Below are 22,516 nucleotides of genomic sequence, written 5' to 3' on the forward strand. Positions count from 1 at the left end.
TTAATGATTTGCATCGTTCAGTATGGGGCTTATAATAAACTTTTTTTAAAAAATACTGGGTATGCTGGCTGTTGCTAAAACATTTTTCATTAGAAACGTCAAAATAAATAAAAGCTACATACAAGTAAATGTTTGCAGTATAGCTAAAAGTCTAAGATCTATAAACAAATTCCAAGGTGACTTGGATTGGGACTGATCATACTAAGGATTAGATGGGACATTTTGGTTTAATTTTTTAACCCTTTGAGTGGCAGATAGGTGGAGCACATTAATTAGGCAAACTCGATAGCATTGAAATAGCAATGGGTTAATATATTTTATATCTGTATTGCTAACAGATATAACTTAAAACGCAACTACAGTGGTATAACTGTAAAATAAGGACAAAACTGCATAGATCTTCCATGAAAATATTACATTTTTTTTATTTATTTGCTCTTATAATACATATTTGAATCCAAGGTCAAATGGGAGCTTTGGCACTCATACATTGTAACTTTGTGTTCAGTGCTTCAATGTTTTAGAAATAGCAGGTCCATCAATCATTTTGACATAGTTGTCCAGTTTCACGGTGTTGATTAAATTGTCCCAGTATTATATAAATAGGTGAGTTGCAAATTATAAAAAAAAATACAGTTCTTTCAATCTTTTTGTTTGTGGGGAGGAGGTGGGGTGATTGCAAGACTAGAGGTAAGGGTGACAAACCTTTCCATACTTTTTTTTTGATTTACTTCTCTTTATTGGTTTTTCTGCAATGTAACCATTTGCTTAGCCATATAAATAGGCAAAAATGTCTCAAAATGATATTTTATTAAATTGATGATGGCATAAAATGTACTTGCCTGTTCAAAGGCAATTGCGAGGTTGTAGTGTGGCCAGTAAAAGCCACATTTAACATAATTTCATTTAAATTGACATATAGACTGTTATTAAACTAATTAAATTTATTAAATGACAGATATAAACTGTATGTATGTATATACATATATGGCATGCATGTTTATGTATAAGTGTATGTGAGCATGCATGTTTATGTATAAGCGTGTCTGACCATAGATATGGATGTGTAAATGGTGTGAGGTTGTGTCTAGCATGTACAAATGTGTGTAAGTATGTTTACAAATGTGTGCCATAGTGTATGTTGGAGGCAGGCAAGGGGCAATGATGGCAAAGATGGCACATGTAAGCTGTTTGGGGCACTGACAAACTGGAGAAAAGATGACACAGGCTGTTCATGGGCACTCACAAACTGTTTGGGGGTAAGGGAGGTACTCACAACCTCTTTGGGGGCAAGTGTAGCAATGTAGGACATGTTGCTTGTTGAAGTTGGGGGCCCCCTGGCAATTTTCGCACCAGTGCCATGTGGTTTCTACGTATGTGTTTGGCTCAAAATGCCTCCAGCATGGCAACTAGTGGGGGCAAATACAAATTAGATAATCGCTAAGGGATACCATGAAGGGGACCATGCAGTCATATGCATTAAAGTAAATATGATAGCTGGAGTCTCCTTTTAACAAATCTTGAGGTATACTGCATCTTTAAATGAATGAAAATGAATCTTAAGAGTCAGAAACCATTTAAAAAGAGCACACGGCATTCTTCTGATTTCTTGAATATATGTAATTATTTTTACAATTGTTTGCTATTGATTTTGCCTATTTCTTGTAGAATTTTCTGGGGTTTTTTATGTTTTCCGGTGGAGTTGGGTGCTGCAGGTATTTAATTCTGAATTCTTTTGTTCAAAGATTTTGAAATTGGAGCAGGCAATAATTGAACACAGAAAGGAAATGAAACAACTTCAACGTCTTTACCAGGACACGCTGGAAAAAAATGGCCGATTAGAGGCAAAAATTGAAACCCACATGATAACAGCTCAGAGTGAACAAGATGTACTTTTAAATGAGGTGAATACTTTATCCGCCGGTGACATGTCTTGAATTGTGATTTATTGCTTTTTGTCCTTTTGAGAAATTCATATGCTGAAATAATAAAAAAAAAATGTTCTTTTACATTATGATTTCGTGACCTTGCAGATCTCTTGCAAAGAAGAAATTATCCATAGAATGAAAATGCAGGAAATTGATCATGAAGAAAAGTTGAGAATAGCAGAAAAACAGGTATACTTTTATTTTTTAACAGAATTCTTCATGAAAAACGTCCTAGTTTCACATCTTTTTTTTTTTTTCCTTGATTTTTTTTTTTGTTGTCGTGTGAATAGATAAGATTTAAATTATTAGTGAAAGCATGTCATTGTTTAAATGACATAGAATTGCTCACTAAAACTGAGTATTCTGGTCCTTTTAATTTAAATGTGTTATGTCAGTGCTTTCATAACTAGCTATACTATAGAGAAGATTGCATAACCTTCTGTAGTATGAAAGAAAATAGAATCAGCTATACTACAGAGAAGATTTTATAACATTATAACTAGCTAGCTATACTGGAAGGAAAGGTTCGGACGAAACAGTAAATCTAAAATAAAGTAAGATCACATTGGTAATGTACAAGGAATCTATCTACACAGTTGGAAAGTCTGGAAATGTTGAAAATGTTCTCGGTCCCTGTAACCAAATAGCGCAAGGACTCGGAACATCTGAAGATGTAGAGGCACACAGTACATATATCGCAATCTGCCCTTGTTCACTTGGCATTATGTATGGCCGGTGTAGCAGCAGCACATGTGGGTACTTCTCAACTTACAATGGGGTTACATTACGATGAAGCTATCGTAACCTGAAAAAAAAACAAACAAAAAAATAAATAAATATATATATATATATATATAAATATATATATATATATTATATATTATATATATATATAAACATGCTGCTACATGTACTCTACCTGTATTATCCCAGTCGAGCCATCGTAAAGTGAGGATCGTTCGCAGTCTGGACTATATTCGGACATTTGAACATTGTAACAATGTATGCATAAAGAATAAATGATACTTCTAAATGCTAGCATTGTGTCCTTAAATAGCAGCTACAGTCGCACACCCTTTATTGTATAAGTCAAAAGTACATGCTAACAACAGTATATGTGGCCCAATAACGCTCCTTTTCACATTTGATATTTTTTTCCTGATTGATATCTTTATGTATTAAAATTCATTATTTGTTTTATTATACATTACTTAAGACATGAAAAGTATTGAATATTAATGTAATATAGTGAAATATTATTGTCTTTGTTAATGAATCAGAATATTTAAAAAAGTGCCTTTTGTATGTATCAGTGAAATGCGATAATCATTAGCAATTCTGAATTCTTGTTACAACAAAATGTATTCTATGAAATCTGACAGCGTCGTGTGTGTGTGTGTATATATATTGAGATAGCCGTGTTAGGTGTTAGTCCAGTAGTGTAAATTTAAAAAAAGAACTAAGTATTGCAATAAAAAATACCTTTTTACTGGACTAACATTCCATCTTAAGGACAAATTTTCGAGAATATAAACCTCCCTTTGTAAAGTCAACAGCAACACTTGACAAAGGGAGGTTTGTACTATCGAAAACTCATCCTTAAAATGGAATGTTAGTCCAATAAAGATATATATATATATATACACACACACAAATAAGATCACCATAGAATACCTCATGCATTTGGATTATCTTCCTTTTCAGATGCAATATCATGAGAATAAATTTCACGAATTACAACGCAAGTATCTGGATGTTACAGATTATGCAAAGCAAAAGGAAGAGATAATAGAGTCACTTCTGAAACAACTTGAACAGGCAAAGTTTGCAAAGGTAGAAGCAAAAACAGAGGTAATTACTGGGGAGTCATTAGATTATATTTGCCAGTGTTGTTTGTCATTTTTTTTCTATTATTATTATTATCTTTTTATTTATATATCGCCAACAATTTACGCAGCGCCTAATACAATACATATATTCAAGGGGTCAGACGAGAATTGACAGACTACATTAGGTGGAGAGAGCCCGGCTCACAAGCTTACAGTCTTTTCCACAAGGATAGATAATTAGTATTCATTTATTTGGATTTACTTGACTAGACACAAAGCTTACTTAATTTTGATTGTGATTAAAGCTTTTTTATTTGCCAGTAGAAAAACACAAAGCCTCGGCCAATGGGTCCTTTTAATTCTCCAGTTTCTTTTGTTTTATGCAATAAGTTGTATAACATTTCTGGAATTCTGACGGTTTCACAACTAAAACTTTAATTTGCTTTGTCATAATATGATATTGATGTCTCCTGATTGGCATGGCTTTCCCAACTAGTCGTTAATGATGCTGTGAGAATCAGCTAATTGTACAATAGCCCGACATCACCTCCACACTAGAATATAGTTCCCGTCTGGGATGGTAAATGTCACTCTTACAGATCTCTATCGTTACCCTTACTTCACTCATACCCTTCTGTTTCAGAAATGTCCTGCTTTGAGTAACCCTAAAAGGGTTATGCTTACTCGCTTAGGGTGGGATGAAGGTTACATAGAGGCCCAATGTAGTGTTAACTGTAACCGAAGAGACTGCTACACCTAATATAAGGCTTTGAATTTTTTTAAAAAACTAATACCAATGTGGACATACCAGTGAACTCTTTAGGTGAAGCCCTTCTACACCGGGTCACCGGGTCACTTTCCTCTTTCTCAGGACTGGTTAGCAGTTTTTGGTCATGCCCATTCCCGACTTATTTCCATCTTACTCCCACCAGTGAAGGCAGCTTGGGGATAGCCCCGCCGCCACACATGGTTATCCCAATCCTTCTATGAATCTGCTTACCCAGACGAAGGAGAACACTGGGTAGCCTACCCTGAGAAGTTCCCGGGTATGAATATGGACATGTTTTTGGATCCACTGCCCGGTATTAACTCCCTCATACATACATATATTTTGCACTACTAGATCTTATCGTAGCTGGATTGAAGCTATTCTGGCTCATGCAAGTGAATCTTAGAACAGCATTTGCGATACTGCTTGCTTATGATAAGCAAACAAGGAAGAAAAGCCCTCCACCGTACAGTTTTAGTTGATTTCTCATAAGATTTACAAATGGCAGGGGTTCACTGTATATTTTTATCAGATGCACAGGAAACTGTCAGTTGATTATTAATAAGAATGCCACTTGACGCTGCAATAGCTTTGTGTTCTCAAGGTTTTTCTATTTTAATAGTGTAAAACAGGTGGAAATGGTGCTTCAGTTGACCCAAAATAATGAATGTATGTTTTTCATCTCTTAAGGCAAACAATTATGGGGAAACTATCAGGCATTTACATTCGGAGCTGGCCTCACTACAGACTTCTGAAGACTCTACAAGGAAAATAGGCATTGTTAAAGACCATATTAACACGGAGCTGTATGAAGAATGTGAGAAACTAAAGTGTATTCTTGGGGAAATGCAGTTCAAGGTATGTTTAATTAAGTAAAGCTGAGAGCATAGGAACAAATACAAGGCCATAGAAAATGGATTTGGCGGAATATTGTAGAACTGAAAAGCCATTCTTGCCTTTTTTATATACTATAAAGTATATTGATGCACCACAGTGTGGTACGGAAAACAATTGGACTAGTAAAAATATTGGTAAAAAAAAAGCTTTTTAACCTTGCTCTGCTTCATTTAATACCTCAATACACAACAATCTTCTTTTAATAGATTTAGACTATTATCCCCCTTAAATTCAATCCCACTTTACAAAGTCAAGGCAATTCTAATATATTCTAGTTATTCTTATATATATATATATATATATATATATATATATATATATATATATATATATATATAAATATTAAAGATACTGATTAAACCTAGACTAAACATCTAAATAATTTTCATTTACATCTAAATAGCCACAGTGAGTTTTATATGGATGGTTTTAAAAATATAATTTCTACAATCACTCCTAAAATCAAATTTAAAAGTTCCATACAGTCTTGTGCATAACACTCATAGATATATATATATATATATATATATATATATAACTGCATGAACATATTATGTGCAGGTCATATTAATGTATGTATAAAAATCAACAATAAAGACAATTGTGAATAGTATGCTCAAGACACAGAACGAAACAGCTGCTTACGGCAAATATTGTTCAGTTAGATAACCTAAATATATATATATTTAAAATAGCCACACAGTGTTATACAGATATGGTGTCTGTATGGATCCCCCATAGGTAGGTCCCAGCCAACAGCGTAACCAACATATCACAACTTCAGACTTTATTTTTACAATTTGATATACAGAAATATGCTCTGATTTTGATATAATCATTTGGTCGTGGCCACCATTCTTTTTTTGATGTTTTATGTCAATAGAAGTTTTACAGGTGAAGTCTGATCCACGCTTACTCATATTTCTAAAATGAATCCTTTGTTATGGTCAGTCTAGAATGTTTGAGGTATTAATATTTGAAATCTGTGATTAATAATCAATAATATAACATAAAAGTTTTCAGAAACCATGATTCAGAAACAAAATTGTGTATTGTTATGCATAAGTATTTGGAGTACATTAAAATATATCGTGGGATAAATTAGTAAATCCTAACTAGAACATATACCTTCGTATTCTAGTTGTCTGTCCAGAATATATTGTCAGTCCTGGAAGGACGGATGTTCTTCTTTCTGTTCAGATGGGGATAGGCTACATTAATGCTGTTTTCTTTTCTCACTTAAGATTCACTGTAAAAAGTGTGGGTTTGTTACAATCCCTATTCCGCTAAGCAATTATGATGCCTTAGAAACATCTGTTTATAACATATTTACCGCGGTATATCCTTCATCAATCTTCTATAGCTTAGCAAGAATGACGCAAAGATTAACGAGCAAAACTCTGAAATCGGGATCTTGAAATGTGACTTGCATGCAAAGACAGAAGAGATACATAAATTGGAAGCACAAATACAAAAGCAGCAAGAGTCTTTGCACAGAGCCAGCGACAGACTGAAGGACACGCAGAAGGCTGCTGTGAGTAAGGTAATCACAATGGCTTGACAACACAAAACAGTTTGCAGAACTTACTGTTCAAAATGTAAATCGCAATTCCTACATGAATCCTATCTCCAGTGGCATAATCAACACAGCACATATTTCCACCTCCTGGGTTTGCAATCAGAACAAAACAACCCTCACACCATCCACTGATACATTGTGCTGTCACTCATTAAGCACTGCTTTCATTGTATTAAAAACCACTAGTATCATTCTAACCGTGCCGTTTGGACCATAGTTATTTATCTAAAACATTCTCGCCCTTTTCGCTTTCTTTGGGTATTACATATATCTTTTAAAACATTTCATGGGAATGGATGTGATGTGTGTGTGTGCAAACAGCATGGTAATCGTTTTTTATTCTCTGTATCAGTTCAGATGTTCTACGCAGTCCAAAGGTTTGTTACAATCTTGACCATGTTGGTCACAGTAATAATAGAGATTGGACTTTTATTACTGTGCCTCCTTAAAGAGGTGATGATGCCTGACAAATACCGAGCCGAGTGGCCACTAAACCTAGACTCGCCCTTATTTTCAAATGAGCATCATGATGTTTGATAGTGAGGTGTTAATGCCGGGATTTATCTTAGAAATAGTGTTTAGCTCTTAAAATGTATTAATGAAGAGTAAATTCCAAATGACCACAGGAGATTGGTTTTATAGACTGTAATCTTATCTTCAAGACCTTAATGCTTATCAATATGGTTGTGCCGCTGTACACAAAGCAATGCAAGTTCCATTACAGTTTCTAGAAAGCTACTCCTAGGCTGAAGTTGTGCATTAATGTATATACACACACACATACACATATACACGTATATATACACACACACACACATATACACGTATATACACACACACACACACACATATACACACACACACATACGATCGTTCAAAAGTTTGGGGTCCCTTTGAAACAATTTTGTTTTTGAAAGCAAACTTTGTCCATTAAAATAGCATGAAATAGCATGAAATGGATCAGAAATACAGTGTAGATGTTATAAATGACTATTGTAGCTGGAACTGGCTGATTTTTAATGGAATCTCTTTATAGGCGTACAGAGGGCCTTCATCACTCCCATCGCTTCCGTGTTCCAATGGCATATTGTGTTTGCTAATCCAAGTTTTTAAGAAAACAATTTTGCAATTATGTTACAGCTGGAAATGCCCTTGTTTACGTTGAAAACAGCTGTGTGACTCCTAATTTTGTACAGATATATATACACACACACACATATAATAAGTATATATATATAATAAAAATAACATATTAATAAGTGTGAACATTCTGGCAAGGTTGTTTTCTTACCTTTATTTTTTCTCTCATTTGTAGGGCATTTTCAATGTACAGCATTTTTCAACATTTTTTTTTCTTATAAAATCATATAACCAATTTTCACAGCAGTGTTATTTCTTAAAATTAGATAAGTTTAGTCCAATTTGCAAGACTGCGGTGGTTCTGAGTAATTTGTAGATGTGATACTATACCTCTGTTCTGTGTGATCTTTACATGACCCCCCTCTCTGAGAACTTTTTACACACTGTTGCTGCCAGGGGGACGATGAGTTTCTCCAATTTACAACAAATTAGATCTGCTCTTTGCAATGTCTTTTGAAAAGATAGTTACTATAATTGCTCTTAAATTGGTTTCAGAAAAACAGATGTTACCTTATAAAATCATTTTCGTTTGTTGGACTGTAATTTAAGATCCTTGTTCTTGTATTTCTATTTCTGTGATTTTCTGCTTCTGTTAAGGTGGAGAATTGGAAAATACCACAATCCTCGACTGTGATAGCGTGTACAGATAGATAGATAGACGGACAGACAGATAAGCAGACAGAGCCACATACACAGCTGCCAATAGGTGAAATGTAGCTTCTATGATTGGGATTGTACATTCATGTGGAGTAAGTTTCAGATGGTGTTCGCATATTACATGAGATATCAAAGAGAATACCTGTATAATAAAAACACTTTCTAGGCTCCTCTGGGTTCCTATGAATGGAACAAATCCCTGATTGCTTCTCATTCCTTCATAAATTCATGCTTGAAAAAAAACCAGCTGGTGTTAAAAGACAAAGGTCACGGCATATTTTTTTGATTGTTATTTTAACTGTTTGTTCCTGCACGCTAATTACCATTCTAGTGTTGGGAATTACAAATTGCTGTAGCTTTCACGTCCGAACACAAACTTTCACATTGTATCCATACGAACGAGCAATAGAATAGCTTCAGGAAAACCCACAAACATAACCTGAGTGTTTGTTTTCCATGTCAAAAGCTGAAAAAATACCATACTGAAGTTAAGAATAGTGAGAGTATGTATAAACTTCAACAAAGTATATAAATTCTAAATCTCATTTTGTAGTAGAAATTCAGTATGTTCAAATTACAGTTTACATTGAACGATGCCTACTATTCTTACCGGCCACTTTCTTTTGTGTATGTGTATTAAACTATTATTATTATTATCTTTTATTTATATAGCGCCAACATTGTGTTTTTTTATATTCTATATATGTGGCTATACTAATGGAGTATACATAAGAAAGATAAGAAAGTGATAATCATCCTAAAGGTTTCTGATTTATATCCTGAAGTGAGGAACTAAAGTAGTTGACTTGGACTCTGATGGTAAACCCTGCTCTGAATAAGATTAATTAGTTATGAATCAGCCCTCTCCCTTAGTGAATTCCTATAGCATATATCAGATGCTTACAGGGTAGTATAAGAACAGTACAAGAAAGTGGTGCCAAGAGCGCTGATCTCTTTCCCTTCCAATAAACACAGAGGCATGCGACCAGAAATATAAGGGTGAGGACATCCAGAGCAGTCTGAGAATGGGGGGGGGTGTATAAAATGGGGGAGAAACAGATAATGGGATCAATGTGGACTGCTAGAGATTGAGGTGTAAGGCTGACTTGCTATGTTCTCCCAAGTAACATTCAGGTGTCGTGCTAAATGGCTTCATGCACACAATATTAACCACTCAAGCTTGGGCTGCCATGCCTACAAGTGGCCAAAAGCTATGTCTGTTAGCTTTCATTTCACATGCCACGTGTCACCTATTTATATACTTTGTTGAGGTTTATGTATACTCTCACTATTGTTCTTAACTTCAGTATGGTATTTTTTTTCCAGATTTTGACATGGAAAACAAACACTCAGGTTATGTTTGTGCGTTTTCCTGAAGCTACTCTATTGCTCGTTCGTATAGATACAGTGTGAAAGTTTGTGTTCGGACGTCAAAGCTACAGCAATTTGCTTATTTTTATTTACCTGTTATATTAACACTGAGCATGTTGTATAGCTTACAAAACATATTTTTTTTTTCTAACACCCTCATGTAGATACTGTTTTTCATGGAAATATGCTTGCAATTCACTTCATAGTAAAATTCACTTTATATACGCCACATGCATACATTTTATGTTTTAGAGGGGCTTAAAGGACCACAGTTGACCAAACAATATGTTTTTAGTTAGTAGGCAGAGAAGGAGTTTTTTGTAGCTTTCTTTGTAAAGGAACAGTTATCAGATGTACTTTGATGTATATGATAGCTCAGTGATGGTGAATGCCCAATTTTCTTTTTATATCATATATCTATGTAATTATCTGCATTGGGGTAAGAAGGGGCATCTACCCATCCACTCGGAAACTCCCGGACATACTATTCTGCCTATGTTTCATGCCCTAGATAGCACTAAAACCCCCTCCTTCATAAAAATGTATGTGGATGTCCATGTCTACCATTCCAACCTGGTTGATGACCGGCTTAAACACGCTTTGTTGTGATGCTCTGCCATTGTCAGCTCTTTGAAGGATATCAGGGTAGGGAAGAGAGAAAGCAGCATTGTCCTTCACAAATCATCTGTCATGTATTGTCTCGTAGAAACATAGAATATGAGGGGCAAGTAAGAGCCATTTGGCCCATCTTTTTAAACTATCCATATATCTATCTATCTGGATTACGTTTAGGCATATTCATTTACTCAATGCTTAGTTTAGATTTTAGGTCCAAACATGTATATACACAGGCAATTTATAACATTCGAATATAATTTATAAAATTAGTTTACCCTTTGTGGTAAAAAACGACGTCTGAAATAGGGCATAAGAAATCAACTCGTGCCGTGAATACGTGACCTGTAACTAGTTGTATCCTAATGTGTACAGTCTAAATTGCGGTACACCATCATGTCCCCATGGAATCGGTGTACTAAACATAAATTCTATCGGAATCCACCTAAGTTACAATAAGGTCATTTAGCTAAAGGCACATTTAAAAAAAAAATGATGGTTTATGTATAATTATTTCTAAGTCTGCAAAATACTTTCAAAACTTAATTTTGGAAGGAATTGCTGTAATTACTGGTCTAGTGGTTCAAGCAAATTATCATGTATAATGGAAAAAAGTGTCTAAAGAAAACTACAGGCTATAATTAAATGATAGGGTTTCATAAATGCCTGTACTTTTCATGTTGAGTAAGCAGGGCGTGTTAAGGAAAACATTATTTTTTTTTAAAACTTTTTTTTTTTTTAGGAGTTTCATACTTGTTTTGTATTTGTTTACTCAAAATAAGTATTTAACCTCTAGTCTTCCCCCCACCATAGTCTTTTCTGTGTTTGGCCACTCTCCGGCACTCAACGTGTTAACCTTTCAGTGGTTTACAGGTCTTTTCAGCGGTGAACTGGTTAACCAGGTACATGATACTGTTAACGTCCTATGCTTTCAAAAGAAAACATAACTAATAGTTTATGTAAAGATCGCACGTCCTTCCAACATCTGTTTTGAGTTTGCTATGAAAACTGTGTCTCTGATCTCATGTGTTGAACTCCTGTATCTTTGCCACTGTCTATTTCCTGCGAAAAAATCCACCGAACAATAATAGCTTTTGTTCTTAACCTTCCAACCACTGGAGCAGCTGAACAAATAACTTCCATGCTTTCATTTGAAATAATTTATTCCACGTATGTGTTTGCGCAAAGTCATTTCACTTATTGAATGTTTCATCATTTAAAAATCAAATTGTGGGATTGAAACTACCGAAAACTGCCATCTAATGGTTTCCTGATGCTTAACTCTTTTAGGAAAATTTCCTTGGAAATACATCATTCCAACTCGAGCAGAGCCTTTCTAAAATATCCTCAGCACTTAGCAACTTTAATGTATTATACGAAAAACAATTTAACCGCTGCTTACTTTTTCCTGTTTTTCCTCCCCTGTCAGTGTTAATTAACACTGACATTCAATTTGCTTTATAGCAACGGCTGCCCCCGGCTATAGTCAGGAATACCAGTGCAGAGGTTTTATTGTATTAAAATATAAAGTTATAAATGGCATGCAGTTTGGATAAACTTTTTCATATATTGAAATAAAACGGGGATTAGTAGAGCGATACGCAATGATCGTTTTACATTTGGGTTTAAATGAAAAGAAATCCCTTGCCAAGCACTCCATGGCAAAGATCATTTTCATTTCTCCCACAAATCTGTTGAAAAGACTTCATTTTTGGGGGCGTTGTGACAAGGAGATGACTGCTTTACAGTCTCATGGACTATTGTAATGTTTTGGAAAGCCATGTTAATCCCCTTTTAATAGGGGCAATTTTTCAGAGAATATATTCCTAGCAATAAGGACATTGTCTATGTGCTTAATATCCAAGTACGCTTATTCTCCGTTCTAGACAAGATACAAGCGGCATTCCTGTAAGGCAGATGTTTCTGTAAACAAATTTCAGGCCTTACAAATTAAACATGTTAATCAGAAATAGCTTTAGAAACAGATATTAACAGTGTCTGTACATAGTATTAAGTACTATAGATTTAAGTTCAGAATTTACAAACTTTAATTATGTTTTTATATAGACGAAGGTGTAGTAGAATTCTACGCTGCATTCATTTTGTGTATCAGAAGTCCAGACTTTCATTGGTAAATTACCACTGAAGGAATTTACGTAGCACAGAGATGCATTAAATAAAGTCCTAACTACATAGGTAGAGTATGTTAAACTATGCATGTAAAACAGTTACATATAGTTTTTAATATGGTTGAGAAAAGCGTATGGATAAAGGTGTGGAGCAGCAGGAGATGTCAGGGGTAGTAAAGCATTCTAAGTTGCTAGCCAGAGCTGATCATACCAGTGATTATATACACTATATACATATAGATTGTATGTACATATTATATTTTTACTCCGCCGGACCATTGTCTGCCCACATACATTTCTGAGCACATTTCTCTTCTATATGTTCTGTACCTAAACGTTCTGTTACTTCCAACACTCCCTCCTCATGTTTCAACTCAACTTTTACACATACAAAATATCTTTCATGCTGTCCCACATCTCTATTGTTCAACTAGTCAGATCACTCAACGTTCAGTAAATTCCATGACGCTCGCCCTTGACAAAGACACACATAGCACAAGACAAACTCGGGAAAGGGAAGGACCAGTGCATCCATGACGTCCAGTGAAAGAGTATGTCTTCATTCATATGACATATAATAATATAATTCAACAAGGGACCCCATAGAACAAATAAAAATGCATTTCATTCCAAACTGTTGCTAAATCATAGACCATGATTAAGTTCCGGTTTGGTGCCAAACTCATCATTTTAGTGAAGTTGTTTTCTTCCACTGGCTGTCCTGTGCCGGTCACTTCTTTTCTTGAGTTGGTTTTGTGCCGTTGTGAGCAGCAGTTCCACGCGCATGGTCTGTTTTGTCAGTATAGAGGTTGTGAGTCTATGGAATGTATCTTCTTAGTGCTTACCCAGAATCCAGAATTGTCATAGACACATTTAAACTATGAAACTAAAAGGTATGCTGCCTTCCATTGATGCCACCTGTAAGGGTAAGTTAATTACATAAGATGGGCCTTTTTCCCTTTTGTTTGAGCCTCTGGACACTTGGTTGCCCCCAGCAGTTTGCTGCCTCACATGCACTGAACACATAGGAGTGAGGAAGCTCTTGAGTTCTAATAGTAAACATTGAAACAATAACCACAGGAACAGAAAGAATGACATTACAATAAAAAGAGCACCCAGAGTAACAACAAACCTGGCTTCTTGGCTAGCTACCAAACAACTGAAAATTGAAGTATTGAAAGGGTTTTCGTGTCACATTGTGACCTGAAAAGGCTAGGAAGAAACTAGAGAAAGACCAGCCAATGAAAATTGACATTGGCAATAGTCATTCTGAGCTAAGTACACAATGCTTGATTCTAGTTAGAACTGTGTCAATCATAAAAGTGTACCGGGATTCACTGTTTTATATATTTATGGATAAAACTGACCTTCAAAGAACCTATGTCCTTACTAGAATACATAATACATAAAGGCATTAAATGGGAAACTGCGTGTAATATAATAAATATTCAAGGTAAAAAACAATTGCAGTCTATATAAGGGATGTTTTTTTGTTTGTAAAATGCAGGAGCATTTTGTTTTAAACCTTTTTTTTTTTGTTGTTTTGCATTTAGACTGTTTAGGTGTTTAATTAAACACCCATTCTTCTGTCTCGGCTACATCATGCTATGTCGTCTCAGTTACTCATATGTTCTTGGTCCTAAACCATTCTAAAGATTGTATCTAAATTTTGATCTGCTGTTTGCCCCTGATGAAGCCGACCCGTGTGTTGGCAAAACCCATGTCTGGCAGCTATGGCTGATCCCACACAGCGGTCCCACACACGGTTCTAGAACAAACAATTTGATTTTGGATAAAGCTAGGGAACTATTTGTGAAGGGGAAGGATATTAACCTACAGGGCTAGTAAGGACTAGGACTCCAGTTATTTTGTAGCATTCTTAGGAACCTACAGCATGTGTATAGACATTTTTATTACAGATAGAATCATCAGTTGTAGAATATAACCTTGTAAGGTTTTCTTATTATATGATGAATAAAAGATACATTTTATCTTATTAGGGTTCCTATTTTACTGGTTTAATTAATGTTTCAGGGGTACTCCCTTTTTGCTGTGGATAGGGCTAACACAGACTTAAGTGGTTTCTTAGATTTACACGTTGACTCTGAGTTTTAATTCGGTAAAGGACCCTCTTTAATTGTCCACTTTTGAATGTATATTGGTTGCCCAGTACCATTAGAAATCAATGAGCAGTTGGTGAATTTTTCACTCTCTTTGAACTCATGTCCAAGCAAGTGATAATTTATGTATTTATTAAGCAATGGAAAGGTTTTTGTTAACCACTACTTTCTTCAATGTGACTTTGCCAGACCACTTTAAGATTGGGTGAGGTGTTTGGTAAGATTACAAGGAAGAATAAGAAAGTGGGCAACTTTAAGGAAGGACACATAATTTTGATTTCCAAATAAAACAATGGATTGAAATATTGTGTATCTTAACCTCTTAGGGACAATGGGCGGTCCCTAAACCCATTGAAAACAACGCATTTTGAGCCCGTACATGTACGGGCTTTGTCATTAAGGGGTTAATTAGAAATCGTGGTAGTATGGCGTCACTGTTTGTAGAACATTATCAATGCTTCTATTGATATAATAATCTTTGTGTGCATCATGAGGCAATGAGTATTTAAAGCTTGTTCAATTAAGTGATGGCATCGTACTTTGCATTTTATTTCATTGTAAAGAGGCATTAACTTCACTGTGAGATTGAATACTCCATATTATTGTTTCTTTGTTTCTTTCCCCGTTTCTAATTTCTGTACTTTGCATTCTTTAAAACCAATGTGCAATTGGGCTATACATGTTTTGTAAGAAGTGACCTTGACAGTTTGTAAAGGCATCAAAAGCAATTATATCTCTGAACGTGATGGAAGACGGTGGCAGAAAGCAGACAGAATCACATGAATTAGTGTAAACAGTCATTGTTCCTAAGCCGTATTAGGTGACAGTTAGCTTTTTAATGAGGGAAGACACACACTAATTAAATGTTGACTTACAATTATGAAATATATCGGATAACAAATCAGCAGCGCAATAAGGGAATAAGAAAAGACATTTGTTAAAAAAAACTTGCCTGGTGCTCTGTCATCTGAAACAGTTCTTTATGAGCGCAGGGTGAAGGTCAAGGAGGTATCTCAACTCCATCAATCCTTTGGACAATTACAAATGACCCTTCACTTTCCATAAGACATTCAATATTCTGAATTGGAGAGATACATTTTTCTGCGTTTAGAAAAATGGTGAAATTGAAAGCTATCATACTGCGAAAGGTGCACTTTTTGTTGAAATATTTTGAACGGCTCATTCACCACAATATATGTCCGTGCTATGTGCCCATTAACATGGAGACCCTCATTTAAGTTGAGCTTTGTGTATTCTTATCCTGAAAGTGTCTGCAATACACGGTATATATACGAATCTAAACAGAATGCACATAAACCTTAAATGAAAAATCACTATGACACTGCACACAGACCTGTTGGGAATAAATACACATGCAATCTATAGCAATAAAAGTAATATTAAAAAGTTTCAGTCTTGACGTGTTGTATAAATACCGTGAATCCGTGATGGATGTAACCATTTACGTGTCAGGCGTGTAAGACATCATCTTACAATTGCCACAACTTTTTACTCATCAACAGCTAAATGGTTAAAAAAAAAAAAAAAAAAAAAAAGAAATGTTTCCATTAGTGCAATTCGTGTTGTTTCTATTGAAATGGTTTTTGTATTTGTTTTCTCTTAGATTCATGACAAAGAAACCAAACGTGAGGCCCTACAGAAGGAGCTATTAAAAGCTCAAAACCAGTACTCTGCATGTTATGATGAGGTAATCAATTTTAATTGCCTGTTTTGTATTAACCTTTGCTTTTTTCCTCTTTTCTTTGGCAGTGTAAGTACCTAAAATATACATCTATAATTAAGGATCCTGTTGTGCTTGTTGATGGTTTCTGTTACCTTTTAGTGTGTTTCATTGATGTGTGCCAAATCTAAAAGTAATGGGTTTTTTTCTTCTTTCTTTTTTGAAGAACAGTCACAATGTACAGTATATATTATATTTTGTGAAAATGTCCTTTAATGGAAATGTGGCCATTTTCCAATGTTAGCCTGTTATTATCATTATTTTATTGTCGTTATTATAAATATATACATTTGATGAATTCAGTAATTTCGAGTCTTGTTTGCTTCACAAAGGTTGCCCAAGTAATGTCCCAGCCAATGTAATTTTGTTTTGTTTGCTTGTTTAAGTGCATGATATTTAAAATGGCATGTTTTTTTCTTTTCTTATATCAGGGAAAAAATAATTTCACTTTGTAGGTTTTTCTTTTTCCTGTAAGACATCTGTAACACAACGTTAGTTTGTATATATGTATTTTAATATACATCATATACATTCATATACCGGTTGGGCTAATAGAAATGTAATTCAGTGTGAACATATGGGCGCTTATAACAATAGTGATATATATATATATATATATATATATATATATATATATATATATATATATATAATATATATAGCAATATTCTTCCTCCACCAAATAACACAGGTGCATAGTCAGAAATAGTTACTGCAGAGGCCTTTTCCTGAAACCATACTTGTCATGCTGTAAATTATGACATAAACAACACAACAAAGTGGTATAAGCAGCTTTGAAATCTCAACGCGGAAACAGTTTCCATAATTTTATAATTTTTCGGACATAGAATAAAGATATTTGTCCTGTGCTAGCTTTCATGTAAAAATGGTAAAAACAGCCAAACAGCCAAAGAACAATTCTCTGCTTAAACCATGTTTACAACATCACAGTTTAATCTTCGTAATAGAATCGGCAAGTAGAAGAGCTATATATAAACTAAATAAAACATGTAGCTAGTGTAATTTATTTTAGGGTTATTTTTTTTTCAGTTGCATACATGAAGGAATTAACTACTTATTATAAACGTATAAAAAGTCACCTCAATTTACAGATCCCTCAGCACGAGACTTATTGCTCTATGATGTCATGAGCCGCCTTGGCGACTTCATACAATCTGATTTAATAACAAGTAAACATTTTGAAGTGTGAGAGCTCTCCAATTCCGTATAAAATATTTAGTAACTTTGCTTTCTTAAATAATAATGGTACTTTTCCTTGCAAATTTGAATCATATGACTTAATCAAGACTGCCTGAATTTCTTTTCATTTGCTGGTTGTGCAGGGGGAGAGGGTATGTATGTTTGTATTTATGTGAGCACTTGTGCCTGTGAGCATGAATATCTATGTTTAGGTGTAAGTGAACATGAATGTTTATGTATAAACGTGTGTTAACATGAATCTGTATGTGAAAACGTTTGTATGTACAAGCATAAATGTGTAAGCGTTTGTGTGTTATCATGTGTTTGAGCATATGTGTGTGTTTGTGAGTATGTATGTGTAAATGGTGTGAGATGGAGTGTGTGCTAGCATGAGTGTGTAAGTGTGTTTGTGTTAGCAAGGAAGCGTATGTGTTGTGTTTGTGAGCATGAATGTATATATATATAAGTGGTGTGAGAGGGAGTATGTGTTAGTGAGTATGAGTTGGTGTATGTGTAAGCATATATATATGTATGTTATCATGTGTAAGTGTGTTTACATATGTGTGCCAGAGTGTATGTTGCAAGGGGCAAAGAAGGCACAGACAAGCTGTTTGGAGGTAATGACTGCACAGAGAAAGCTGTTTGGGGGCAATCATGGCACAACCAAGCTGTTTGGCGCAAACATGGCACATACGAGCAGTTTGGAGGTAATGACGACACAGACCAGCTGTTTGGGGGCAAAGATGGCACAGGCAGAGTGCTTGGTGGTTAAGATGGCACTGATAAGTTGCTTGGGGGGAAAATATGGCACTCACAATCTGCTTGGGGCAAAATGTTCACTGTGGGACAAGTTGCTTTGTGGTGTTGGGAGTCCTCTGGCAATTTTCGCACTGCGGCCCTGTGGTTTTCAGTTAGGCCCCTGGGTGAGTTGGAGCCAAAGGCCACCAGCCAATCCGGGCCTGCTGATGTTCCACGTGCAGTAAAGTTTGTTGCGTAATGAGGAGTCCAGCAGATTATGTGACTGGCTTGTAGGACAATGATGATCTTGATCCGCAGCCCTTGACATTTTCTCCCTGAATGCTTCTGGGTTGTCAGTGTGGTGGGCTCCTGATGAAGATGGCCACTGATTATTTCTTTATTTCTGACACTTTGCTAGAGGGACTTTTGGCTGGCAACTCCTATCCCTTATGTATCATTTATGTATTATATGTTATTTATAGCAACACCCATTAATGGTGGAAGAAGGTAGATATTAAGAGATTATTAATATTATTTATTGTTTTATATACCGCCATCGGATTCTGCAGCGCTGTACAAAGGGTAGACATGATATAATTACAATTTAACATAACAAGTTGAAATAACAGGTGAGGAGAGCCCTGCTCAAATTAGCTTACAATCTAGAGGGAGATATATTTCGTTTTTATTTAAAGTCTGCTTATTTGTGTTATATATTTGGAAGGCACGCAGGCTTTTGCTTAACTTAGATATAATTCCTACAGAGGATTAAAGTCCACATGGGGAAACATAATATGAAGATGGGACAGCCATATGTGAAATGAACCGTGCATTTATCTGTTTTACATCTAGTTAGTCCACCGGGAGAAACTTTTACATAAACTTAAGGAAGAAAATATTCAGCTGACAGAGCAAATCAAGCAGCAGTCCCAGGATATTTCCAAGATGAGTGAAGAAAGGAAGAAACTGGAGCTGAAACTGGCAGTTGTCACAGAGAGACATAAAACTGCACAACAAGAGGTGTGTGTGCGTGTGCTACAATGTGTTTTGGCTAAACAAAAATTCTCAAGTGCTTCTTGTCAGTCCTGTGTTTAGACAGTATAAGGTTTTGATTTTTGCATAACTTCTGTTCTTCAGATATTGTCTGCTATTAGCTTTTCATATAATAAAATGTACTTGTCTGTTTTTTGTAACATTTCTCTGTGACAATTGGTTTTATTAAATATTTAAATTTTCATAAATTATTATTATTTTTTTTTTTTACTATTTTCATTCCCTAAAGGTTAAAAAATATGTATTTGTTCACTTATTTAGTATTTTAGTGTTTTTAAAGACAACAGAGATTGCAAACTTGTGTCTTAAATGTGCACTGCCGGGCGCTTCTTTGTACCATTGCTTTACTTATGGGCACTAGCATTATTTGAACAGATATTATTCAACATTAACCTAATAGGTTTTATCGTAGCCATAATGTACTACAGTTACACTAAGTGTCTGATCCACCCTTGGCAGATAAGGCATGTGTCTGGAGCCCCACGGAAGACAAAAAGTTGTGAGTGAATGACAGTCGCATCCACATCCTAGCAAAATATTGCCGACCTTGAGAGATCGCCACCCTGCCTGTTTTTTACCTACAGGTTATTGTTGGTATTTGTGCTTAGAAGAGCCTGGACTAGAAACCTAGCCCTAGTTATACTCTAGATAGAACCAACATCTTCCAGCAGCTTGCTTTGCCACATAGGATCACAATTCTGCTATTTTCCATGTTATGTACATGCGGCTATCTTTCTATAGTGAAAAGAAAAGATGCCGGTGCGCTAAGCTAAAATAGAAGAAGGCTCCAGGCACGCAGGGGTTCCATCAGACAGATTTATTGTAGGAAACAGACAACAACGTTTCGACCTCACAATGAGGTCTTTATCAAGTTAACCACACAAGTAAAAAGTAAAGGTTTAAATAGCACATATCAATCAATGAATAACCAATCAAAAAACCAATCTAATCTGGCACCATGTGTAGTATAATTAATAATCATGTATTAACATAAGTAAATATTCAAAAGTATACATCACATAATACATGATACTTATAGATGTTAAAAGAGACCAGTGACAAATAAAGAAATATATTAAGATCCATATATATTAAATAACCAAAAAAGATATATTAAGAAAATACCCATAAAGTGTGTGCAATCAGTGTTAGTAATGGACACTTACAGAGATTTAACTAGTGCAGTTCCATGTAAACACAATCAGTGTTCATACTCCAAAAAAAATGTGGATTAAATCAAACCAAAACATCAAATCAACAAAAGCAAAAATGTTGATTAAAATAAGAAAAAAGGGCAAGCATTTGTCAGCACTAAAGCGTGGTGACGCTCTGCGCATGCGCAAGCTTACTCCATGCATGCGTTAGAGCATTCTCTTTGATAAAATAGTGCAGGTGTATTCATAAAGTGCAATAGCATTATCAAGTGCATATATCATCAGATCGCCATCTGTTCTCATAAAGATAAGACAAATGTTAAAAACGATCTATTATGAAAAAATAGTTAGTTATGTGACACATATTGTGAATAAAACAATAAAAATATAAAAATCACTGGTTCTTATAATATAGATAAACAAACTTGAATATTTACAAAAACCAAGAAATGGCCAAATCACCATAAATTAGATTAATATACAATGGTATATTATAATGTGACACGATCAAATAAAGTGCAAAGTAGATATAAATGTAACCAATTCTAAAAAAGTTAATAAAGTGCATTGTTAATAAAGGTCAGCAAAAAAGTGTAATACATTCAGTGATGTATTTTAAAAAAAGGAGAACATTTTTATTTTGCACAGAATCCCTTAAAGTGACACAGTGCTATTAAATTATCAATGAGATATCACTTTAAGGGATTCTGTGCAAAATAAAAATGTTCTCCTTTTTTTAAAATACATCACTGAATGTGTTACACTTTTTTGCTGACCTTTATTAACAATGCACTTTATTAACTTTTTTAGAATTGGTTACATTTATATCTACTTTGCACTTTATTTGATCGTGTCACATTATAATATACCATTGTATATTAATCTAATTTATGGTGATTTGGCCATTTCTTGGTTTTTGTAAATATTCAAGTTTGTTTATCTATATTATAAGAACCAGTGATTTTTATATTTTTATTGTTTTATTCACAATATGTGTCACATAACTAACTATTTTTTCATAATAGATCGTTTTTAACATTTGTCTTATCTTTATGAGAACAGATGGCGATCTGATGATATATGCACTTGATAATGCTATTGCACTTTATGAATACACCTGCACTATTTTATCAAAGAGAATGCTCTAACGCATGCATGGAGTAAGCTTGCGCATGCGCAGAGCGTCACCACGCTTTAGTGCTGACAAATGCTTGCCCTTTTTTCTTATTTTAATCAACATTTTTGCTTTTGTTGATTTGATGTTTTGGTTTGATTTAATCCACATTTTTTTTGGAGTATGAACACTGATTGTGTTTACATGGAACTGCACTAGTTAAATCTCTGTAAGTGTCCATTACTAACACTGATTGCACACACTTTATGGGTATTTTCTTAATATATCTTTTTTGGTTATTTAATATATATGGATCTTAATATATTTCTTTATTTGTCACTGGTCTCTTTTAACATCTATAAGTATCATGTATTATGTGATGTATACTTTTGAATATTTACTTATGTTAATACATGATTATTAATTATACTACACATGGTGCCAGATTAGATTGGTTTTTTGATTGGTTATTCATTGATTGA

The 22,516-nt window shown here is 34.8% G+C and overlaps 1 protein-coding gene across 1 annotated transcript in view; it reads left to right on the top strand.

Annotated features, from left to right (window-relative positions):
• Positions 1 to 22,516, top strand: part of LOC128496406 (putative leucine-rich repeat-containing protein DDB_G0290503) — a 208,103-nt gene that overhangs the window by 70,207 nt on the left and 115,380 nt on the right. The window contains exons 9-15 of the mRNA XM_053466019.1: positions 1,746 to 1,904; positions 2,034 to 2,117; positions 3,633 to 3,779; positions 5,217 to 5,384; positions 6,787 to 6,966; positions 16,659 to 16,742; positions 19,566 to 19,733. Coding sequence (XP_053321994.1) covers positions 1,746 to 1,904; positions 2,034 to 2,117; positions 3,633 to 3,779; positions 5,217 to 5,384; positions 6,787 to 6,966; positions 16,659 to 16,742; positions 19,566 to 19,733 — 990 coding nt within the window. The remainder of the gene's footprint in view (positions 1 to 1,745; positions 1,905 to 2,033; positions 2,118 to 3,632; positions 3,780 to 5,216; positions 5,385 to 6,786; positions 6,967 to 16,658; positions 16,743 to 19,565; positions 19,734 to 22,516) is intronic.

This window comes from Spea bombifrons, chromosome 5 (assembly GCF_027358695.1).
Source record: "Spea bombifrons isolate aSpeBom1 chromosome 5, aSpeBom1.2.pri, whole genome shotgun sequence".
Lineage (NCBI taxonomy): Eukaryota > Metazoa > Chordata > Amphibia > Anura > Pelobatidae > Spea > Spea bombifrons.